This window comes from Limulus polyphemus, unplaced genomic scaffold, assembly GCF_000517525.1.
Source record: "Limulus polyphemus unplaced genomic scaffold, Limulus_polyphemus-2.1.2 Scaffold413, whole genome shotgun sequence".
Lineage (NCBI taxonomy): Eukaryota > Metazoa > Arthropoda > Merostomata > Xiphosura > Limulidae > Limulus > Limulus polyphemus.
In genome coordinates, this window is record NW_013666023.1 from 529,156 (window position 1) to 555,410 (window position 26,255).

Sequence of the window (26,255 nt, forward strand, 5' to 3'; positions counted from 1 at the left end):
CCTTGAGTTCTAGGCATGTGTAGCACTAGATAATTAGTGTGCGGACCATTTTCATTTATATAGTGCTCTGTGAACACAAATTAGTTAGCATAAATCAGTTAAATGACGAACAATTAGGTGTCTATTTACTTGTGACTACTCAGTGTACATCACGTGTCCAGTCTTTTTATTTCTTAGTTAAAACTCAGTCATTTAGCCAAATTTATATTTACTTCACGATTTTCCTGATCGTTCCTCCCATTATAAAGCGGGCCTATTGGATACTTGTGCGGAAATCAGTTTAACCGGGAATAACACAAACCATCAAAAACGTACGGACAACTTCATAATAACGTTATTTTAACGAGGATTTAAAAACAAGTGATTTATTGATGGTTAAGTTACCGTTCTATTAATCTGTTATATTTAATCCACCAGTCCATGTACTTAAACATCCATTTAGTACTCAATTACTGTCTTTTAATAAATTAGTGTATTTAGACTTTAGTACAGTCGTTTTTACATATTTTTCCGAAATTAATACAGTTGGCTTAGCAGTCTCGAAATTTTCAACTCTAAAATAAACAAACATAATTTTATAGTACATTAAGATACACAAGAACTCTTATCACTAAAAATGTAATAACGAAACTTAAGTATGAAACTGTTCGGTAGTATCCCCCGGTGAGTCAACGGTAGGTTTACGGACTTACAACGATAAAATCTAGTGTTTGATTCCCCACGGTGGACACAGCAGAAAACCAAATGTGGCTTTGAACTAAAATACACAAAATAAATAAGCACTGGCAATTAATTCTCATCCCGACAACATTTTAGGTTTTCAACATTTAAAATGTTGTAATTATTATTCTGTGTGTATTCATTCCAAGAAATACAACCAATTATTAGTTTAATATGCTCGTCAACACAACATCGTGTCTAGATAGGCAATTCGAATCTTTTAAATTTTTGGAATGAAATTTATCAAAATGCATGCTAATCAGCCTTTAGGATTATGAATATTCTTCTTATTACACTTGATTATTTTATAATTGGCATAATATTTTAATTTTATTGAGTTGATTTATGCTTCACATTGAGAAAATTCATTGATTTCAAATTAGTGTCAAATTAATGGAGTGGGATAACATATGAACCAACCAAGCGTGCGAACTGAACAATATAGTACAACCCTAATGATTCTTCACTGCATGGCATACATTTCGTGTAAGTAGCACAATCTAGTACATTCGTAATGGTTCTTCATTGCAAGGTATATATACATATGTGTTTCGGGTAAACAGCACCACAATATAGTACAACCCTAATGGTTCTTCATTGCATGGTATGTCTCGTGTAAGTACAATCTAGTACTTTGGTAATATATACGAGTTAATACGTATTCATCTTACGTCTCCTTTCTGCCTTTAGTAATGAGTAATCGATGTTAGAACAATTTTAGTTCACGTGTATATATACAACTGATAAAAAATAAACTATTACTTCGATGCAAGTTGTCATTTGGCAATCATAAATAATATATATATAATTTTTCCAATTACTTTAAAAGATTATAAATATTAGTTTTCAAAATACGTTTGACAGCAGTTAGTCTGAGTGGATATTGTTATAAGATGCGTGAAGAAAGTTTAAGTTTTCTGCGTTTTAAGCCTAAGGCGTTATCAATAAAATTAGATATAATTTTTTGATGCTAAATGATATATAATCTCAACCACTCATGTGGTTTGGAATGTATTTTCTCTTCAAAACATACAAATAAACCGTTAGAGACTTTTCTACCAACTCTTTTAATTAATTTGTGAATTTCGTCTTCATACAAGCAGCGTTTATAAGATACTTTAAAGGCTCAACTGTTTAAGATTGCACAAGAAACTCAATTTTTTTACTCCGTATTAGTTACTTTCATCACATGGATTGGATTCATATTTACGTATATTACTTTCACACTAATTATAACGTTTCACACATTACTAAAATACATATTTCTGATAAATTATGTGAGTTTTGCGTAATCACGTGACAGTATCGTCATGGTGATGGTTGGCATGGTTAACTAAAAAACTGATTAGTGATTTTACTTTTTGAATTGCTTAAACTATTGATAAATTGTATACAAGTTCCAACCTTCTAGCTTTCATATATTAAAAAAACAAAAAAAACTTTAAACCAGTCTGTATATCAACCTTTGTGTTGTTTTGCTGCACATAACTATAGCTTCTTCGATAATACTGGTTCATTCCCTATACTGCATGTTATCGATCATTCAAGGCATGTTCGACGCACAAAACTTCTAAAATATGTGGCACGTTCTTTACATATATGTATCAGTGTATATCGTATACGTTCCACGTACACAAGGCTTTACGTGAGTCTAACCGTCAACGCTGTTATACGACTTTAATATCGCATCTCAAAGGTTTCAAAACCTTTAAATTTTCCTCCGCACACTGTTGATCAAAGGTTCCATAATCCAAGTCGTGTTTATAATATAAATAACTTACACTTTTCAACTTGACAGTATGCACCTATTCCACTAGTACCCAAGTAACCGTCGAACATGTTCTGGTAAGAACACTAGATTATTGTGCACATTAAAAAAAAAAAAAAAACGTGTTTCCCTTAACAGTGGCATTAGTCTTCTTATATACGTTACAATGTACTTGTTAATATACAACATTAAATTGAGATTCATTTAAAGAAAGAAGAAAAAACGTTTAAATCGTCTGACTCGTCTACCTCTTTTTTTTCTTCTTCAAGAACTAATCTATCCAATCAAGTTGTTGAAAAATAAAAGAAAAATCACACTGAAATAATAACACTCAAGTGGTATACATTAGGAAATTCTTGTAGCTAAAATATTTTCATGGCGTTTATAAACATATTAAAAAAATAACATTATGCTAATGACACATTCTGAAAGAAGCATCCCCGACAAGTTTCAATACTAATCACTTCCAGGTAAGATAAGTTACCTATGTTTAATGCAAATAATCTTGCATGGTTTAGTTTGTTTGGAAATATTGCGCCAAACTACTTAGGGGCTACCTACGCTAGCCGTCCCTAATTTGGTAGTGACAAACTATAGGGAAAGCAGCTAGTCAACACCACCCAATGCCAACTTTTGGGTTATTCTTTTACCAACGAATAGTGGGAATGACCGTCACATTTTAATGCCCCCATGGCTAACAGGACGAGCACGTTCGGTGTGACGGGGATTCGAACCACCAGCCTAAAAATCTCTCTCTCGTTATCTTGTTTTTGGAGTCGCTAATTGTAACATGCCAACTTTGTTTCGCTACTTTTGTGTTTTGGTTCCTGGAGACTATAGCACATCCACAAATATCACATTTACGTTCTTTGCGATATTGCCTCTGGTGACTCAGCAGTAAGTCTGAGGTCTTGTAACGCTAAAAACCGGATTTCGATAGCTCCTTGTTTACAGTGTTACCACGGGTGGTACTTTGGTACCATTTTGATATGAAGGTATGCCGTTGAGGCTTTTGGTACTTTTTCTTTTGGTAAAAAAAAAGCAAACAGCTTATTCAGATGTTACAACTGTATTTTATTGAAACAAGAAACACTTTAGTTAATATTATTTAATTTGTTTTAATAACAATATTAATGTTTTATTTGTAGAATTAAATAATTTTAAACTTGTTATAAAAGTGTAGCCAGCTGCGCTCAACTTAATTATAATTTGGCAACTGGTCTGTGTTATGTTCATGATGTCAGGAAAACACGTAGGTTCAGGAAATCAATTTAACACACAAGTACAAAACCCTGTAGCACGAGCGCTTTCAGAAGGTGAACCCTTCTTCTTCAGGTTTGTTCCTGAAGAAGAACGGTCCACTTGTCGAAAGCGCTCGGGCTATAATAGGGTTTCGTATTTCTATTTTATATTGGTAGCTTTGTTAGTCATTATTCCGAACATGATTCTAGGATATGGAACATCATTACAAGCAAGTTCGTCGTTGTTCAATTGATTATATATATATTTTTAGTTAGTATCTGTGTTTCCAGTGTAATGATCCGTCATCTATCTTCACGGATAATTCAGTGAAGATAATTCATCTTCCTTCAGTGGTCAAACAAACAATCATGCAACTACTAACTTTATAAATATCTTATTATTTTGAAAAATACGTAAAACTATGCGCGAGTTTCTAACCGGTCATCAATAACAAAAACGAGCAGTTATGTTACCATATATCATGTCAGCAAGACCTTCAGTTGATAAATATTATGCTTTGAATCAGGTTGTTAGTTTAGGTTTAGCTTGTGTTTTAATAGATTAGTTTACACAGACATTAGGTAGGGTGAAGAAAAACAAAAATTGCTCTCTTCAAACAACTGAAAAATTAGATCTATGTCAAATTTGAAAACCTATTTTTCCAAATTAAGATTGTTTTTAAATTGAGCCATATTCAGACTTTATAATCTCTTGTAATGTTTATCCACTAACTGTTTATTCCACAATTATGTCAATTAATTTAATCATAATTCAAGTTACCAACTAAGAAACAACCCAAGTTTGTGTGTGTGTGTGTGTGTGTGTGTGTGTGTGTTGGGGGGGGAGCATCCTGGCTACAGGCAAGTCCTCACCAGGTGGTTCAGAGGTCTGTCATGGGGAACCAATTAAACTTATCTTGGCACTAAACAGATAGTTCTATCATATGGCAGTTAATGAAAATCTTTTTGTTATTACAGTATGCATCTTTAAAGAAAAACACATTCATAGGTGAGCTAATATGGTATGCTTCTTGCTCTAGTCCTATACTAAAATAATATGTATCTTGTGATTTATTCTAATAAACAAATATGTGAAAAAATCCAAAAGGGACCAAAACTATTCTCAAAGGTAAGCCTATTAATATTATAGAAAAACGTGTAGTGTTAAATGTTGTACCATGTGTAATATTATTTATTATTTAAAAACATTAATGAAAGATAAAATGCACACAATGAAGAAAATTACTTTTTAAGTAAGAATATACTGCAAGTATGTTAATTAGCAAGTTAAGGTATTACTTGAGAGACGTAAAAAGAAGCCAAGTAAGTAATTTATGGTTAATGGTATCTTTTTTTCATAATTTTGGCACTTTTTAGAATTTATGATACCTTTTTTTTTTATAGAAAACTTGTAGTACTAAATGGTTAAGTCTGTGGTAACACTAATTATGTAGCTTTGTACTTAAACTCACTGAAGCTTGGATTAATAGATACCTGGTTGCTTGCTTACAGTTTCACTTTCTAAGATCAATGTATTAAAAAGTGACAGGTATACAGACAAGTTATGATACAAATGTAGATATATTAATATATTAGTAACACAAAAATATCTTAATAATTGCTGTACCTTGAAAATCACAAGTACTTTAAAAATAATAAAAATTAACTTGTTTCTTTGGCTCATGTCTTTCAAATTGACTAGTTTTCAATTAATCTGAATGACCTTTTGACATCTATATCAAAATAATAATACACACACTAACATGATCTTGTTTCAAATAGGCTTGTCTACCGACAGTGTCATGTCAAAGAGTCAGTTGTCTTTTTAAAAAATGTCCTCAAACCATATCTTTGCAACCAAAAGTCTGAATTGGAACTCATTTTTTCATATTGAAAAATAATTTATTATTTGCTTATAGAAATTCTTTTAGAACCATTGGCAACTTTAACTGTATTAATTTGCACAACATAGTTATTTATTAGGGTAAGCAGCCATATTATCAGCTAAAATAATTTTGAATAACTGATTTTACTCCAAATCACAAAATGCATGATTTTAAATATATTCAATGTAATATACAACATACTTACATCACTTAGATCTTCAACATGGATACCTATCTCTACCAATAACAAGTCTTACAGACAATTATTAATTGTTGGTAAGAACAGAAAATGCATGGTATTTGGATCCAGATGTTTTATAGTTGATGCTAAAATCACATTAACATCTTCAGAAGACAATTTTTCAACCAAATAAAATTCCCAGTTTTGGATGAAAATAATAAAAAGGTAATAATTTTCTTGATGTAAAAATAATTACAATATCAAAGACAGCACAACTACTTTTGTTGCAGAAAGTCAAAATAGTTTAAAGAATCATTGAATGCACTAATGAAATTAACTTTTGGTTAATCTTTAAAAGAAACAATCCATACACTTATGAAATGCAGTAAGTCATTGGATACACTTATAAAATGCAGTAAATAAAGCACTTAAGTAAGCATTTTCAATTTTCAGTATAATAGCTTATATCTTATATTTTCTAAAAGTTGACATTTATGAAGTCAATATGTAAGGATCTGAACTACTGTTATCCATTAATGTATCTACTCAATCTTCTTCAATAACACTCAACAAGTTAGGTTACTAATACCTAATGAACTGTACCCCAACTCATTAGTCAAACAAATATTGTAGTTATCTCTACCAGAGTAAACTGGTTCAGTTGATAATACAGTTTGATGTAAGAATAACTTGAAGTTGTCAGTTGGTGAAAGCTATCTGAGTAAGCTATTAGTTTTAGATATCTACAATGACATTCAGTTGATGAACTAGTACATTTTTTACAATAAAATCTGTCATTTGAATACAAGTTTAAAAATAAGCCAAAATATTAAGGTATTTTTTTAACAGTGCAACTGAAATTCGAATTGCTAAAATAAAGTATAAACTGACATCAAATTGAAGAATCAAGTTGTATTTTGTTGTTGTTTGTTTTTTTTTTTGTTTTTTTTTATCAAGTCCACAATTAAAGTTGGCAAAACAAACACCAGAAAAGCATAGGCTTTAGTTTTTAGATCAATTTAATGGACAGGATTTAAAAACATGTTTTCCAGATTCAGTGGTATATTTCTTAAAGGTATTCTCTTGTACCCAAACACACAACTAAACAATATTTATTCATTTCCCTTATATGAAGGTTTTAGGTACATACAGTTGTGGTTAGAATCGATCCACTTTCCACATTAACCTGTACATCACAAAAATCAAAGTTCATCTCCACTGGGTTTGTTTCACTCTTCCTGCAAAATACACTGTGCTGTGGATTCCTTGACTTCCGTCAGAGCTCTGGACTCATGGCAAAAGACTACAAAGTTAACACCCTGTAATGGCAGTATAAAAATTAAATAAAGTATTATTTCATTGTTTAAAACATTACTTTTACAAAAATGTGAATGGTTTATAATAAACTATTAGTTAAGCCTTCTAATAGAAACCTTGTACCAAGCATGTTGATAATTTACCTTTGATATATGAAGAAATCTGTGTACATATACAACACTTATGTGTATAGGTGACACAAAGTAATATTTCACAAATTCTTTTCATATAAAATTTGTACATACACAAATGCTTCTGAAATCACTGTTTCAGTCTTTCGTTCTAAAAGTACAGGAACAAGATAATTTATTTCAAGTATTCCTTATGTCCACTTAGACAAAAAGCTTATTGCAAGGTCTTTTGTATATGGCTTGTCTCCATTGTTAATAATAACAAGAGTAAAGAACCCTGCCCCTATAGAATGCCAATTTTGTTGCCTACTGTAATAAAAAACAACATATTTTTCTTCTAATGCTTAAAAATGGGGATTGTTTTCAAAACATTAATTTGTTACACAGCATTAATAGTTGAATAAGATCAAAATATACTTTGATTTTCTATGATTAATTATTTTTTACCATAAAAGGTTTTGTTAATTATATGACCATAGTGGGTAGTTGTAAAATTCATGGATTAAATAATTATTATTTGAAACATTTTCAGATTCTTCATTGGGAAAATATTTGTGCTGAGGAAAAAGTAACATTTTGGTCCACAATATGATGCTTTCTTTTTATTTATGAGTGTCTGTTTATTTTCTAATGCCAAACTACAAAACAGACTATTTGCGATCTGTTCACCACAGGGAAACAAACATGTGATTATATAGTGTAAGTCTGTAAACTTACTATGAACCCACTAGGGGACATGTGTGGTAATGTAACTCTTCTTTCTGTGACAGATTTCTTGAAAAATCTGCAGTACCATCTATATAAATAAACATCAATATGTGTGTGTATGCATTTGTTCCTTATACTTTACACATTTCTTCATCCATCAGCACCAAACTTGACAAAATGATACAGGAGCACATGAAGATCTTTCCCATCTAATTTAAAAAAAAACTACCAATGTTGTATATCCTTCAGCATTAGAGTGAACTATATAAGCACTATTTTTAGAATTCTTGAAAACAGTATTTCTATCTTTTCAGTACTGGTACCTCTATGTATTTTTATTACACTTTTATGTTTATGTTATTAAAAAAAAAAATATATTATCGCATATATATTGCATGTGGCAGCAGAAGTGTTGTCAGTAAACAAAAAGTTTGAAAATCACTGTCCTAGGTGGTTGCAAGTACTACATTAGGCTCAGAAAAATGCAAGTAATTCACAAACACTAATGATTTCATTTAGGTCACACATAAATCAATCCAGAATTAATATTTGCAATTTTTTTTTTTCGTATATGAAATTAAATAAATAGAACTTTTTCCAGAATAAAATTCAACTCTGAAGTTTTTTTTGTGTGTGTAAGAACTACTTCAATTTTTTTTTTTCATTCAATGATGCAATTTTGCTCTCCAGATAAAATTAAACCCATCTGAGCATGAAAGTTTTAAGGGGCATCAGCTTACCTGAGAACACCATATAAAGACATGAATCTGTAACACTTAAGAGGGGCAAGATGATTAAGTAATTGTCTTGCAGTTGTCATTATTAACACTTTGGGAATTTAGCATCGTAGTTCTACAAAGTGCATAAGTGCTTATGAACACACACAACATATATATATACTATTACTACTTACTCATAAATGCTTAATTATGCCATACCATAGTAAGACAACAGGAAAAAAAACATGGATCTCTAATGCTTAGAGGCATGATGATGAGCACTTGTCCAGCAGTTGTCATTATTAACTTTTGGTATAGAGCAGTACAGGTGTACAAGTGATTATGAACATGTATATATATATTATTACTCTTTATTCATAAATGCTTAATTTTTTAGTTCTTTTTCTCAAAACATAGAACAGTAAATAAAAAATATATAGAAAAACAATGACTTCTAGTACTTACGATGTTATGAAATTGATTCATATTCGTGCACCGTACTTGCTAAGTCTTGCTATAAACATCATTTATTTTCTCAAGTGGTAAGAGAAGACAAAATTTTTGAGGTTTGAAAGATGCATATTAGAAACCAAAAAAATTATCAAATTACTATAATAGAACACATAAAACCACTGTAATTGATCTGGTTTTCTAAATAAGCGATATGTTAGAAAAAAACAACAATTCATTTCTGTTCAGAGCAATAACCTAGTCAACAGACTTCACTATTTCTAGTTAAATGATAAGTTTTCCCTTCAAGCCAATTACAAATGCCTGTCAGAGTTATGTAGTTTGGAATGTGTTCTATCTGTTGGTTATAAATACGTACTTGAAAGGAGTAGGTGTGAGTAGACAAGAGGTTTCAGAGAATGGAGTGGTGTGCAGGGCTGGTAGGTTTGCAAAATATCTCAAAAAAGGGGAAAAGTTCTTATATTATATTCTACCTTGTAAATATCTGAAATTTGAGTTTGTAATTTGTTAATCACTATATACAATGTGTGGTAGGTGTAACAAAATATATACTGAAGAATAAGAAAACAAAACATGAAATATCACCCACAAAAAAAAACATATTTAGCTTTTCTTTTTAATATCTTCTTTTGAATTAAGAAGTTAAAATGTATATATTCTATTAAACTTTGTATTATAAACTACATTGTGATGCTAATTGTATTGAGGTACAATGATAATAAAGTTGTTGAATTAAATTTTGAAAATAACTTTTTAAAATGTCATGACATATGCCCTTTGATTTGTCCATAACAAGAGGGTTAAGGACTATTTCTGTGATCAGCTTTTCAAAATCATCTTACTTCAGTACCTATCAGTAATGCCAGTTGACATGAAAAATGTCTTCTACTGTAGAAAACTATGGCTACCAACCACTGGCAACTGACCAAGGGAAAAGATGATTGAACACACTGATTACAACAAACAATAGACTGATTCAATTAACTCTTTCCATGTGGGCATCCTTTTTGCCATATGAAACAAGGTTTTACTGAGTTACATTCAAAATGTAATTAAACTACTTTATTCTCAAGGTAAATGAATAAACTTGACATCAAAATGTAGCTAATAATCCAAGTTTTAATATACGTTTTAAGTTCTTAACTTTATAAAACAATATTTGAAATTATCCTCAATTTCACCTAGTATCAGAATAGTGACATTTGCTCTCTAGACCATCCTGCTTCTCTATTTTATTTCCCAACTCTCCAAGAAGTAAGGAATTTAATGTAAATTACTCATTATAATATTGTCATCACTCAGGCAAAGCATACTTTTTATAGCCTTCAATCGTATTTGGTTACAGGGTCACAAACTAGTAAATCAGACCCTCTTTCCACACCCACCTGTCACATAGTCTTTTTCATAAATTGCCAATAATTCTCTCTGATGTTTAATACTAAATTATTTATAATCAATAGAAAGCCAAAGTGATATTAATGTCTATTCATAAGAGACTAACCTAAATTATACAATAAAATACTGACCTGAGCTTTAGCTGCACGAACAAATCCCTGATTGGCTGTCACTGTCACAGCTTGTATACTATCACCAGTTCCAAAGATTACCTTATTACAACAAAATGCATTATAGGCATTTCTGAAATCCTCTAACATGCAGATTTTCTGTTTATATAGTGTGGCAGTAAAACTAAAGCAGCAAACTTCTAACGATCACAAAAGTATATCTTATCTAGAATTATATTTCTGAGCAAACTTATCAATTTCCTAAGATTTCCAATGTTTGGCTTAACATGCTTGAAAGGAGGTTCAAATTCTTCACTGTAATCAACATGAATAAAAAACAAACTTTCAGAAAGTAAGATTTGTGATAATCATTCAAAATAATATGATGCATCCTTTTGAAGCATTATCTCTCCAAAATTGGCAAATTATTAAATTTTGTGTAAAACAGTTGTACTTCATAATAACAAGAAATTAGATATAAATTTGAACAAAAACATATGTTCCATTTTGAATAAGTTCACTGAAAAATTCTTTAATTTGGTATAAAAGATTGTTTACGGTATGGTAATTAAGCCCAAGATGTAATAAAGCTTTCTTAATTTTTATCAAGTACAACTTTAAGCTGAAACATTAAAACTCATAAGTGCTGGATGACTTTACAATTTTTATTAACTAAACTTGATTTATCCTCACTCATCTTTTAATAAGTATGATGTACACTGTCCTAAACAGTTAAAGGATCACTGAATTTTGTAATGTTGTACAAAACACTATCATAGAATAATTTTGATCATTCCAATTATTTATTTTCATGCATATCAGTCATGTGATCTAAAATGTCAGTAACTGGTTATTCAGCCTATGCTTGTAGCTGACCATTTGGAACATTTGGTTCTACATATTTACAGATCCCCATGAACACCGAGGGAAGCCTGGCATTGACTGATAAAGTCCCAAATTATCCTTGACCAATCTCTTGAAGAGGCATTTTCAAGGCATCTTTAGTGCCTTGGGTCACTATATAATAGTGATACTTCTCCCAAAAGCATGCAATATCCATTTTATGGGATTTAAGTAAAATGTCCAGGAAATCTATTCTATTTGATCAATTTTCAAAGAATGTGTGAATATTTACCACAGTGGGACTGAGAATTTTCCCCTATTCATTTTAAATCAAGATCAACTTCATCAGGATTGGTAACACAAATGGTCAAAGGATGTTTTATCAATCATTCACCAGAATATAGAGGTTGGAAAGTTCAACAATTCTTATTCCTGTTTACACCATACTTCCACCTCTACTATATACTGAAATTGTGGTGGATCAAATTCCAGATTCTTTCCAAATCAATATACACTACAGGTCCATTATGTTCTTGCAGGATGAAGCTTGACTCATCTGTAAAAATAATATTGCTCCACATATTGTAGATTCACTGGACACATTTTACATGTTTGCAGCAAGCTGTTTAGTGCCTTGCTACAAGAGGAATGCATCTCCTTGAGTATCTGGCATACAATCTGGCCTTCTGAAGCCTGCTTCTAACAATCTGTACACAGACAGCATCCTGTTGTGACTGCAAAGACTGATTCATTCTCAAAGCCTATATCCTACCACTGCAGTGAGCCAGAAGCAGCAGTTAATGGTTGATTGTTATGTTGGGGTTTGGTTTGTTTAAATTTTTATGACGATGAACTAATAACAGTAATATTCTTACCTTGAACTAGTTAAAATATTACAAGCTCCAATGATCTTTTATTTGTTTTGAGCAGCATATTTATTAACACCAACTTACTCCATACAAGAACCAGTGCTTATATGACTAAAGTAAATTACTGAGTCCATTAGTCAGTTAATGACTAATCAGTGCATCATTTAGTTAGGTTGTCAATGGAAGAAATACCTTTTAAAATCTGAATATAAACAAAATGCTAAATAAGTCGCACTTTGAACAGCAAAAGCCATCTTTGCATAGAGTGTACAGTTGTTTATGTTGTACCTTTTATAAGGAGGAGCCTACATATTCCCACCATTATATAATGTTACAGCATGTATTTAGGAAGTATTTACTGAAACACAAAATTGGAAGTAGCTACTGATTCGATATATAAAAATGGAACTATTTTAATCAACATTTCAAAAACTGAAATTTTAAAACAAATTAAAGTATTTCTAATCTTAAAAAAAAAGTCATAAAAGTTTGGACATGATAAAAAAGAACAAAATTAAGTTACATGTTATTTTTTTAAACTGAAGCTAGATACTATAAAGAAAGTCATTTCTATGTTTCATGTAATTTAGTTAAGTATTTCCAATGTCAGAAGGAAAACATCCAGGAATATCAGTGAACACTATTTAAGTCTGTAAATGGTGGATAGACAATGTTCTCCCCAACTCTTCCACTGGTTACCAATGAAAACTCTCAATTATACCTCTGCAAGTAACTTCAAGGCATGTATATGTTTTCTGGTGCAAACTGCAAAGTGATACCACTTATTTCATGTCCTGTTTATCTGTTACTGTCAGCCAGTTAGTTGGGGCTAAGAAACATTGAGTCAGCATTTCGGCAAAGAATTAGGTATGAAATTAGCAAATAAGTATAATTTCTGTTGTATATAGTTTATTGTGAAGTTAAGTAGAATCCATAAATAATTAAATAAATAATCCAATAAATAATTAAGTTAAAAGTTTCATATGCTCTTTCTTTTTAACTAAAGACAGACATTACCCTGCACATACTTCATGTATTGTAATGGTTATCAGTGTTGGTGAGGTTTTATTGGTAAAGAGAGAAATGGAAAATCTGGTCAAATTGTTGATAATGTATAGAACCTGGATAGATAAATTTGAATTATATGGTAAAGTAATATAGGAAAGTATTAGTATCTACCAGAATATATGTTGTATTTATCATCTCCTGAACAAATGTATAACAAAATGCAGATTGCAAACCATCTTTTGGCTGGTGCATGAATGTTTTTCAAAGATACACATACAACACATTTTTAACAATTATTTCCTGCCAGAAATGTATATATTCACAAGTTTGCCACTTATTGTCACTTACCTGTGATCGCTGACGCATACGCCCAGTACCAAACAGTGAGAGACTTTTGTCAGATGTTTGGTCTGATACAACATGCAACTGTTTGATGAGTGCTGCTGCTCTGTTCTTTTCATTTTCTCCTCCAACTGTACTGACAATCTGCTGAAAATCCTCCAGTGCAGTTTTACAACAAACTAGTTTTCTTCCTATAAACACAGAATTTGGAATAATAAATACTAAGTTTGTTGATAGTACACCTTCTATTTTTTAATGCAAACACCCAGAGATATGTTGTACAATGCATATCTTTCACAGAACCTTTGATAAGATGCAGCTTGAGGAATGTTATACCAAGAAAGTTTGATTGTTATGAATTGGAAGAAAGAAGTAGAAAGAAAATTGGCTTTGTGATAGAAAGCCAAAGGCAATCACATATAGCCATTTTCACAATTGGCAGATTGCTACTAGTTAAGTACCTCAGAGTTTTGTTTGGGAACCTGTGTTTATCAATATTCATCTCAACCTTTTGTTGTTGGTTTTCGATAGTTTCTTGGACTGTAATCTTTCAAGCCTTTCTAAATTTGTAATATATGATAACATTCTGGAAAGACCTGATACTTAATATTGAAGAAGGACCTGAACTATTTTATACATGGTTATTGGTCTACAGTTAAATATAAAAATGAATATCACCATTGAGAAGTCTAAAGTATAGCACCCGCTTTGATCAAAAGGAGCATTGTTAGTTTGAAAACAAAGCAAAATTTAAGCATTATTAGCAGAAATACCACCCTATGGGCAACTGTTTATGCTAATAATTAGTAATCATGGTATTCATACCTCATTGTAAAAAAAAGGTAACATTTTCTAAAAAAATATTTTTTTCTGGGAAGTACACAGCTTAAAGTTTTCACAAATTTTACTGATATAAACTGTAATGTTGTTATGTATTATTGAAAATTGTTTTTTAAAAACCAGTTTTTTTTAATATTACATTTAAAAATAACATCATTAAAGATAAAATCAAACCCTCATTTTTTTCCTTTTTTTTAGATTTTCACTGCTGAGTTGATCAGACAATATCAACTATTCTTTTGTGCTAAATTCCTTCACACTTAAGGTGATGTGTTTAGTGACTAGAATTTTAACAGCTTAAAGATCCTGAAGAAGGAAATTCTCTGTCAAATATTTTATTTAATCCTAACAATCGGTAACGTGAAAATCAAAATGATTGAAGCCAATTTAGACTATTCAAGTCATCTATCCATCAATCTATGCATTAAGGCTGAACTAAATATATCCTTATATACCTATATCTATCCAACAACTGTTTAATTCAATTAAACTAGTATTACACACAATATACTTGGGCAAAATCATTCCATGAACTTGCAATCATGTCAAAGAAATACTTCTGCCAAAGAACAAATCTGCATTTAGACCTTCAAAGCATTTAATATAATGAAGAAGTGGTGTAGCCATCTGTATATCTATCTACCTGACCTACTGAAATAATAAATACATAGGTGCTATCTGTTGTGCTGAAATATAACAATCTCAATGCCAGAAGTGGTGATTGAGGCTTATGAAATGTGGTGCCATCTATTGAATAACATCACAAACAAAAACCATACAAAAATTTCACACTTTGGGTGTTGAATATTCAGACAAATAGAAAAATAACTATGGTATGTGCAGCAACTATTTCTTTATAACAGAACACAATTTTAAATAAAAGTACTCTCCTCACAACAAGAACACGACTTTCACTAGGACTGAATGATTGTTTCTTCCTGTTATTTTTTCCAAAAAATTAGAAACAAAACTTATTCAGAGTTAGGAGATGAAACAGAACAAGATTTTACAAGAACTCACTTAAATTGTAGTAATTTAGACAAGAAAAGCAGACTAAAGGATAAAGGTTGTGATACCTATTTTGGGAAGATCTAATATGGTTAAAGGTAAAATATTACTACAACTCAAAACAGCACCTTGTATATGAAATATGCATCCAAATCTCAGCAAAATATTCTCAATAAAATGAGTTATTCAGTGTGTGAAACTGACTTTTTCTGTAAGCGCCATCTGGACATAGTTGTCAACATTTTTAAGTGCTAGAAGAGATTTTGGGATGCCAAAGTAATCCTCTGTAAATTGTAATACTAAGTCTCAATCAATATTGCCAAGACCTATATCTAGGCTTTCTTATTGGAATTAAGAGCCTACATTTCAATACTACTAATATCAGTCTAGGTCTTGGCCTATATATAATAGTAATAATAATAATATATTATTATATATGTGTGCATGTAGAAATTGCTGATTATTTACACTAAAAAGCAAGATATAAATGCTGTTTCAATCTACATAGGTCCTCACGTGAGTTTAATAACTTACATTGACCAACGTAATTATTTAACATGACACTGGTCTGTAAATTACATTAACTTTTTGTACATGTCCAGCAAAGATATGAATTCTGGCCACACAATGGCAACTTAGTATAAATCTGCTAAATGATCTACAAGATAATAGACAACATAAGTAAAAGAAACCCTGCATTTACAATGATTCTGGGGCATGAAGTCACAAGTGCATAATACAAAAATACTGAATATTGATTTATGTTCAGAGTACACTCACTTCTCTTTAAACTGGTTGAAAATGACAATGTTGTTTTATCTAAGACAATCACTAAATTACTTCTAGTATTAATAGTGCACATCCTTTTAAATGTTTACAAATCTAACATAATTTTCAGGAGCATTTGACACATAACATGCATTACTGTTACACCCTAGATATTTAAACAGAACATGAAAACTGAGCATTACTCCAAGTACCACATGGCAAATTAAGCTTAAGTAATGTGTTAACAATTTTATAGGTTATACTGTATAAGCTAGTCAATTATAATAGTATTATAACACTGTTAGAGAACATATAGGGTTAACAAATGAATGGCAGATGAAACTAAAGTTATAAAATTCTTGTAGATATGCATGTTGTTTATCCACTGCTAAGTTTTCACTATATCAACACTATATACACTATATCAACACTAGACATAAAAACACATCATTCATAAAAAGTAACACCAAAGAATGAAGTTTTTGCACACTCAGAATAATTACCTTTAAATAAATTATCTAGCTGAGGCTTCACAGGATGTAATCGCTCCCTCTTCGCTTGATCTGTGAGAATTAATTCTTGAAATTTATAGTAAGCTCTTCCATTGGTCAAGTTAGAGACATATGCAAGCATTGTAGAAATGTCCAGGTTTAAGGTATTAGCATACAAGTCATTTAATTTTGAAGCAGAAAGTGTGTTATCCACAGTTTCATCTGCAATACTTACACACAAACAAAGTCTTTCTGAAGCTACTTCTGTAGAAGATTTCTTGTTTGTATCTTTAGCTCTTGCATTAATGAATTCATCAGTACTTGTAGGTTCACTAGTACAAATTTTTTCACTCACTCTCCATTCAAATTTCTTTGTGGCTTCCACAACATTACTAGCATCCGATTCTGGTAAACATGATTCAGAATTTTCACTAGGTTTATCTTTCTCTGTCAAAATATTCAGTTCTGAATTAAAGATATCTTGTGGATTTAAAAGATAAAAGGATGTTGTGTCATCATCAACCTCTTCTCCCAAGACTCTCACTCCTTCATTTTCCAAGATCTTTTTCAAGGACTTGGTAACGCCACTAGCCATCCAGAGCTGTACACGTGGAGGCTTAAACATCCATAAATTCTGCTCCGCTGCGGACACTAGTTCTTTTGCTTGATCTACAATGGACTTTTTCCCATATCCACTAGCACCTAGAAAAAATCAGTGTAAAAAAATTAGGTTATACATATACAAGCCAAAAGTTAAAATGATAAAGTATACAACATTATCATGTAGTACAATGTACAAGTTACTAAAATTCACTACAGAGCATGTACAAAACTTCTTTCATAAGCTGTACCCAATCTGAGAGCAGCTAACAAGAAACACTTATATAGAAAATAAAGTCCAAAAGAAGAGCAGTGTTTCATCTCAATCATGAAAGCCTCTTGTATTACTGTGGTATCTAATGCCTAGAGTAACATTAACAAAGAAAAAAAATTTATGATACCCTTTTAACAAATGCCAATACTGATGATCATGACACACTGCAAATTACATTGCAGGTCAATTTTGGAACACAATTACCGAGATAATGTGACAGATAATGTAGTCAATTAGAGCTGAGCAATAAATGGAATTTTCTAATCAGTTAATCGTTGGGCTAAAATAAAACTTCCAAAGATACTAGTCAGGTTTTGGTACTTGCAGTAGGCAGAGCATGGCCCATTGTGTGGCTTTATGAAACCCTCAGTTCAATTAGCGAATTATTTTCATGAGTCATGGCACTAATGAATTAAGCTGAACAAATTGAACAAGTTGAAAATAAAGAAATATTATAATGGCAATATATAATTACTAGATAGTTGAATTAATTTAAAACATTAATAATCAGAAACACTAGTTACTTATTTTCATCACATTGATAATTTTAATCATAATTCTGAGTAATCAATTATTTTATGCAATACTATTCAATGTAAATCTATACTCATACATAATAGATTTTATCAATTAATCAAGTTAGTCACCCAGCTCTACAGTCAATATAAAGGCCATTTGGAAAATGTTGATGAATGAGTATCTACAACTCCAGTGCTATGAGTATGCAGGTATTCACAGATGACGTAGAGAAGTTAACAATTTCCTCATCACAGTTGCAAAATGGCAAAGAAATTATTAAAATTATTCAAAACAAGTATAAGGAATCCTTTCATCAACAGTCTGTGAATTTCACAGATCGTCTTCAACCACTGAGAGTTGCCTCTGTATGTATTTTTAGGCCAGCATACACTAAACCAGATATTGGAACATGTTAACAGATGGATCACTCTACCTCTCCCCCAAATAAATATTATTTTATTAGAACATAACTGAGACTAACTTTTATTCCTTTGAGGATATACAACTCCATAACTGTGCTTTGTGCAAGTTAGAAGCTGCAAAATCATTGATAAGATTGTCATATGGCACCTCTCTCACAACTTCATGCTTGATGGAAAGCTGAACAAGACCACTCTCACATTCCTGGGACATGGTAGACTTAAATAATTTTTTTCTTATCAGCTTCAAACATGAAAAAAATATTTTACCCAAAGCAACTGCTACAGGCACAGTCAACAGTAATAAGAAGAAGAAAAAAAAGCAACAGTAAAGTTTCAATACAAATCTAAAATTTTTTTTTTAAAGATATAGTCAAGAATCTGATTTGGTGAAAAAGACATTGTAGTAGTGCCTTAACTGTATGATACTTCTAGATGAAGACATTAGAGTCCCCCATTTTGTTTGCAATCCTCACACAACTAGCTTGTAGGGTGTTCTGATCTGAAACAATTTTCATATTGTTGATAGAACAGAGAAAGTTTGAACTTGAGAAAATTGCTTGGTTATACTACTTAGAGCAACATCATAGTGGGAAGAAAAAGCTGCATCAGTATTTAAACACAGGAATAGTGTTATCTGACTGTTCTCTACTTTTATAATCAAAAATCTGCTTTTTTTTTGTCTTTGTTCTGGTTTAAGTTTAAAGAATATTTCAGCTTCAGCAATCTCTCTGTCATCCACCTAGGCCTTTACAAAACCAATATATTCTTGCAGAAACATACTGACAGCTTCAACTTCCTTTTGGAGAATGTCAATGCATGTTTCATAGCTCTGAAATAACTTGCTTATTCTGTTGACTTGGTATGAAACATCATTCCAAATTACTACAGAAATGATGAACTTCCATGAAACAAAATCATTGTTTCAATTTGATGTATCTGAGGCTCTACTGCTATCTTTCTGGCTAGTGGTATATCTGTGCAATGTATTCAAAACATCACAAATTTCTCGCAGATGGTACTGCAAAAGTTTTGCACCTTCAATTCCACTTTCCCAATGTGTATTTGCTAAACTTTTTAAAGTTAAACCAGCTACATGCTCCTGCAAAATTGACAAACGCTGCACTGAGCTACTGAAAATGGCATATAGTTCTTCCAAAATGCCAAAAAACCTCAAGGCATACACTGTTGACTTTTGAGAATGTAATATCAGCAGATTTAGTGTGTGTCTTACACAAGTCATATACATAGCTTTGTTATTAATGTCCAGCAGCCTTTCTTGAACACCTTTCTTGATACCTTTCATATTGGAGCCATTGTCAGAAGATCGGCCTCTGCAACTGCTAATATCAATGTTCAACTTCTGTATGCGAGACAAAAAAGCTTCCAGCATTCCATTTCCACAGGAGTTAATAATGATGGTAACTCTGATAAAATGTTCAGAAATATGAACACCATCTCATACACTACAGTTAACTATATGCAGACTTATTGATAACTGCTCCTGATGACTAATATCAGGAGTACAGTTCCTTATCACAGCAAAATATCTAGCATAGTAAACTAGCAGCTCTAATTAGCTAAGAAAATTTCCATTATGTGGGTCATTAGGCTTTTCAGTTGTTCCACGCTTGGTATTATTTTTGCACAAAAATATAGCTAATAAAAAGGGGGGGAAAGGTATCGTAGATTAATTTACTCTAATCTTGCCTAAAAGAATTTCCAGTGCCGTGGCTATTGAGAATTCCCTCTTGTTTTTAATGTGTTTCGAAACTTATCACAGGCCTCTGGGTAGTTTCCCCATCATATTCCCTCTTCATGGCACTGAATTTAGGCCCCACGCAATTGCATGGGTTGCACTTTCTGGTTCTATCCTAGGGCAATTCCTACATGTGTTCTGAGAGAAAAGTTTAAGTACACCCAAATCCTTCAGCCTGTGGCACAGATCAATTGAAAGAATGAAAACTGATATAGTTATGTTCTTTGATGCCAATCAAGTGTTTCTTTATCATGTGACAATACATACAGGAGCAAGCAAAAAACAGTTCATTCACCAAACCTGAGGTGAAACAGATGAAATACAACAACCTAGAACAATACAAGTCATCATCCTGCCAACAATGTGGTAAAGCAGCATACCTCCTTGATCAAGAAAAAGATCTTAGTGATCAGGAATCTGATTCAACATGAGATGTCATTATGGCTGTAGCCAAAAACTGTGCAAGATTCCATTCTTTTTGTTGAATCTAGGATCTCTCTCCAATAACATCATGGTAATGCCTGTGTTCCCCTGTATTCTGGTTGACATTTTGTCCTCTCTTGCATAACAGCATGTGCTGAATAGAACTATCATGTGCTTAGTAAAATAAGCTGACAAAATAATTGATGAAAAATATTACAAAAGAAGCCCTGGCAGAGAAGTTTACTGATGTTGAAGCTCTTGAAATTGATGAAGAGATGTGTGAAAAAATAAATAACAGAATGGCAAGGAAATAGACAGTAAGAAATAAATGAAAATGGAATATGAAATTGGTAAGGAAGAAGTAAAGTCTTAAAGATTCCACTTGATTGGACTAAGATGCTACATTTCAAGGATTTTGTTTTTTGCTGAAATTTGGAATTTGCAGTACAGCCTTATTAGACAGTAATTTTTCTGAAATTAAGTTTTGTATAAATAACAGAAAAACAAAACATAGACGTGTGTGTGTTTGTTATTAACCAGAAATCATGATTAAAAAAAAAGATTTCATTTCTAAATAAAACAGCCTAGCATTAACACAAACAGCTTTGGAACTTTTACAAAATTTTAAATAATAACTATGATCTTTACTAACTGAAAAAAACAACTTCAACTGTTATTTTCTACTACTTATTTAGTTTGACTGAATAAGATTTTATTCTGATAAAAACTTTGTACTTTTTTCTTTAAATTCACAAATATTAGTTTTTAAAGGCACTTTTTTTATAAACTTAGTGTTGGCACATATAACAAATATTTTTTCTTTTTAGCTCTAAAAAATTATTTTTTACAGAAAAAGAAATCTTAAAAGTAAACCATTTCATAAAGCCATGAAAATATTAGATTTGGGTTATTAGTGAAAATTACTAATCAATTAATTATCAGTCTCATTAAATTATAACAATCAAAATCACTAACTGAAAAATTATAATGGCAGTCTTTCAATTTGTTGAATAATTTGAATAATTAAAAATCAACTACTTGAAATCAAAACTTAAAATTATTACTATTTTTGATTGTTCCAACTATTGAAGTAATCCAACTATTGCTATTATGTATGTTTGTTAAGCACAAAACTACATCATGAGCTATCTATATTCTGTACAATTTTTGCATTCATAACTTGATTGTCTCAGGTTCAATTCCTATTGCCACTAAATTTGCTCACCCTTTCTTTGTTATGGCAAATTACTGAGGCTATCTGCAACTGTCACCATTTTTGAACTATTCACTAGAAGGAATGCAATTGTATGGCAGCACTTCCACCAATTGTTTTGTTTGTATTTCTTCTTGAACTATTGTCTGGAGCAGCATTTCCCAAACTATGTTTCATGGAACACTGGTGTTCCATCCAAGATTAATAGGTGCTCTGTGAGAAAATCGTGATTTTAAATTTTAATAAAATATTCAACACTTTTTTATACAATCATAACTTATTATGAAATATTTTCCTATATATTAGAATTATATAATACTGATTTCTCATTGAAGAAGAATTATAGAAAATGCCATATCTATTCTACATAATATCTTAGTGGAGAGGTTTGTACCTAAAATATATTATAAGCATGAAAATGTAAAAATTCATTAATATGTAATTTAATTAAATAAATAAATGAATAATATACAAATCTAGAGGGCGCTGTGCATGCAACATAACCTCTACACCAATATTTCACATGTCTAGTTTTCTGTAAGCTTTTTCTTGGCTGAAAAGTGTTCTGTGGCCAAAAAAGTTTGGGAAATGCTGATCTAGAGGGAAAGCAACTGCATGACAGTAAATGTTGCAAATTTGTATTTTTCCCTCTTCTTTTTGAACTGATTAGTTAAGGCAACTGGCTGGCAGCACCTACAAACATTTTATTTTTTGCTTGTACTTACCAAGATATTGATTAATGGGTAATGGGGCTGTAAATTAATTGATTAGCAAACACCACTAACTTCCTGGATCTAGAAAATATGAATCCTTCTAAGAAATAAAGCTGAAGTCTTATTTCAGCAAAAATCTTAATATTATAGTTCGATAATAGTTACTTACTGCTGGACATTGCTGTTGTGTTAAATAACCAAGCTGCCAAAACAAGGAAACGTTTTGAGCTTAACAAATGTGAGAAGTTTCATTTTATAGTTTCACATAGGTTATATATCAATTGCTATGCACATCCATCAAAGATAAAAAAAAAAACTAAAATTTGTATTTCATATATTACCTAAGCAAGTCATAAATAATGCTTGTGGTTTACGAGCTACAACTTTAATCCATGTTTCACCACAACCAGCAACTATATCAACAACAATTTTTTGTTGTTTGTTGTTTTGATTGGTATAAGGAAAAGGCTTCAATACTTCCACCAAGTCTTCTACAGTCATGGAACAATTAAACAAAGCAGCTAGGTAAGGTAGGTTGGTGCTTCTTAGTTGTTCCTCTTTTGTAACCTATAATAATTGCATATAATAATTTATTAGCATCCATGTAGCTGCTCAAATCACATGCTCAGCTATTCATCATGAAACTACAAAATTTTCTTTTTTTTGTTTTGCAAAGTTTTTCTTTTAAGAACAGTTGTTTTTGGAGAGAAAACCAAAAATCATCAATATTTAAGAACTTGTAAAAATTTATGGGAAAAAGAAAAACCTTGTAATGTTGGGTGACTGTATATACTGTATGTTCTTCCTTAAATTTAGAAGAAAAAAATATATTTTCATGCATATGAAAAAAATGCATTATCAAAAATACAGTTCTTTACTCAAATAAACATGTTATAAGGACAGAGATATGTCAAAATGGCATTCTGTGGATTCAAAATAAAGAATTTTTGGCTCATTTCCACCTGGAACGTTGTTCTGTACAAAATAATGACTAGTTATATAAATCGTTAAAATTTTATTTTCTTCTGAATTTAATAAGGGAAATTACACATGCATTAAGTTTGTTTCTTAGTATAATGAAGACAATGAGGTGCAATTAAAGTATCCACATGCTTGATCATCTAGATGTAGTTGTGTTCATAAAAAGTCGTAAGTTCAACCACCAGAACTCAGTGTATGCACCTTATGTTAATCTGTACCTAATAGTATTCTCCCTATTTAGTTATTTTCAGTATTATTCTGATTCATGATCAATGTCACAAAGTAATGTATATTTTCATCAAAAACAATTCAGTAGTTTTAGTTGAGCATTCTTGTGAAACTTGTAGGGAGAAACTAAGGTAACAAAATCAAGTATATTTTCCATCTGTTACAGGCTATATATCATATTGTATATGATACATTTTCACATACAACAACTTGATTGAAAGATAACCCTAAACTGTTGTACCTGAAGATATCTACCTTATTAAATATTTATGGTCGGGTAAATGTGTGTAAGTCATGACTTGTTACATTCAAACAACTTTATTATCAATGCATGTCAACAAACTTGGCATGAAAATTAGTTTATAATTCAAATTTTTTTATCTAAGTTTTAATTTCACAATTCCACAAAAAATTAAAACACTTCTCTAACTTAATTTTTCTTTATCATATGATGCATCAGAGCTCTCCATCTCAGAATTTTCTAACTTCTTAAATATAATGCTGCAGTTTTCAACCAATTAGAAACACAAAGTAAGTAATTACAAGCAAAAATCTAAAGTTTGAAACTCCTACTTCTGTATTTGCTGAGAGCCTGAGATAACAATAAATTAGTCAAACCCACCATAGAAGCTCTTTCCCTCTCTCTAGCTTTCAGTTTCAAGACTGTTTGCTATTCACCTTTACAAATTACATGGTTGATGGCCATATTTATAACCAGAAGTAAAAGCAAATCTCTACTGAGACTTTAAAAGCTGATAGAAAACACCAGAAGGCCAGATGATGCAATAACTATTATGTAAAATGCATGTACAAGTATTATCCATTGACAGAAATGCTATCTGATGGCAAAATTAATATCTGATATGCTGAGATTTCATCAAATAGAGCAATAGCTGATCAGATCAGATACCAGATTGAATTTTTGTTCCATCTCTAATCATAATCTAAATGACTACATTATATCACCAAACTTAGCCTAAACAAGATGATATACAAAAATATATAGAAAATACATATTTTACTCCACTGATTATGGTTCTTAGTGCAATCAGGCAAAGATATACATAACTAATATTTCTATATTGTTATTAATGAAAAAAATTAAAATTCCAGCTAGATAACATTTCATTTTCATCCTGCACAAAAGATACACAAGATAGTATAGACTGGTAAAAGTGAGAAAAATCATATGGAGTAGGAATAATTTGAATACCTAGCATTAGAATTTTGAATCTATCCTCTTTGCTTACTGTGCCACAAGTCCTTCATATTTTAACACGAGCACAGATATTTGGGAAGATATAAACAATCACGATATCATCACGTAGTGATGTACATATACTGTAGTACTAGTAATCAGTCATCCATCATATTCCTAATCTTTACTATAATTTAATATTAATATAACAATTATAAGTACAAAATTACAACAATGTGATTATAAACATAAATTCTATTATCATTAGCAAGTACAAAGCATTAATTTAATAATTTATGCCAACAATAGTATTTACTATTGTACTGGTGGAAACTTAAAATTTGTATTGTTATAAAATTTGTACGAGAAAATATTTAATGCGTGGTTACTTCTTACACGTTTTAAAAAACGCAATTCTGCTTCGATTTTTCTCCTTAGTTTCGCTCCTCCTTTCTTATCGGGGATCGCAGAAACAGCTTTAAGTAATGTATTAGTCTCTGACAGCTGTACATTTAGACTTAAATCACACATTCTCCAAGCCACGTCTTGTGCTAACACGGCTTCGTAAAAGTTTGGTAATTACTTATTAACACATAATATAAATAAGGCACATTTCTAACTTCAATACTCAAATCACTTTAAAGTTTGATACACTACGTGTAAGTTTAGCCATCTTTTATATTTCTGTCCCCCGTTTTAAGGCCCTCTAGTGGCTGAAGATGTTTACGCCATACTTAATTTTGAAAGTTTAGATCAACGACCTTTACACTCCAGATGTATATATTGTTACGTCTCCGTTCGTTAATTAACTTTCCGTAACTTCGTTCCGACGAAACTTTAGCGACACAAATCCTTACTTAATAAAACTGGTTTATTCTTTCCGAATACAACTTTACGATACATTATTTTCAACAATCACGCTAAAACAAACGCTATATCAACGAACGTCAACAATACTTCTGACTGCAGTTCAATTACTCACTATCTACACACACACATTACATTATTGCCCCGTCACGTTGTCACCCTCTTTTATATACCAGCCTACCCTATATCTAGTAAATGCTAGAACATTCGCCAAGGTACAGGATAGTTCTAGAAACGTGGCGTCA

General features: G+C 31.3%; 1 protein-coding gene across 2 annotated transcripts; it reads right to left on the reverse strand.

Moving 5' to 3' along the window:
* Positions 1 to 5,609: 5,609 nt before the first annotated feature.
* LOC106458077 (UPF0415 protein C7orf25 homolog) lies at positions 5,610 to 25,840 on the reverse strand. 2 transcript variants are annotated; one of them, XM_022384205.1, is made up of 7 exons: positions 25,540 to 25,840; positions 23,078 to 23,303; positions 16,829 to 17,518; positions 13,716 to 13,900; positions 10,669 to 10,749; positions 9,501 to 9,578; positions 7,027 to 7,115 (listed from the first exon to the last, which is right to left on the reverse strand). In XM_022384205.1, the coding sequence occupies exons 1-6, from the start codon at positions 25,672 to 25,674 to the stop codon at positions 9,534 to 9,536; spliced, it is 1,362 nt and encodes a 453-aa protein (XP_022239913.1). In that variant the 5' UTR covers positions 25,675 to 25,840; the 3' UTR covers positions 7,027 to 7,115; positions 9,501 to 9,533. The 2 variants fall into 2 exon arrangements, with proteins under 2 accessions (XP_013772986.1, XP_022239913.1); XM_013917532.2 differs by lacking the exon at positions 9,501 to 9,578 and having other exon boundaries at positions 5,610 to 7,115.
* Between the last annotated feature and the right edge of the window lie 415 nt (positions 25,841 to 26,255).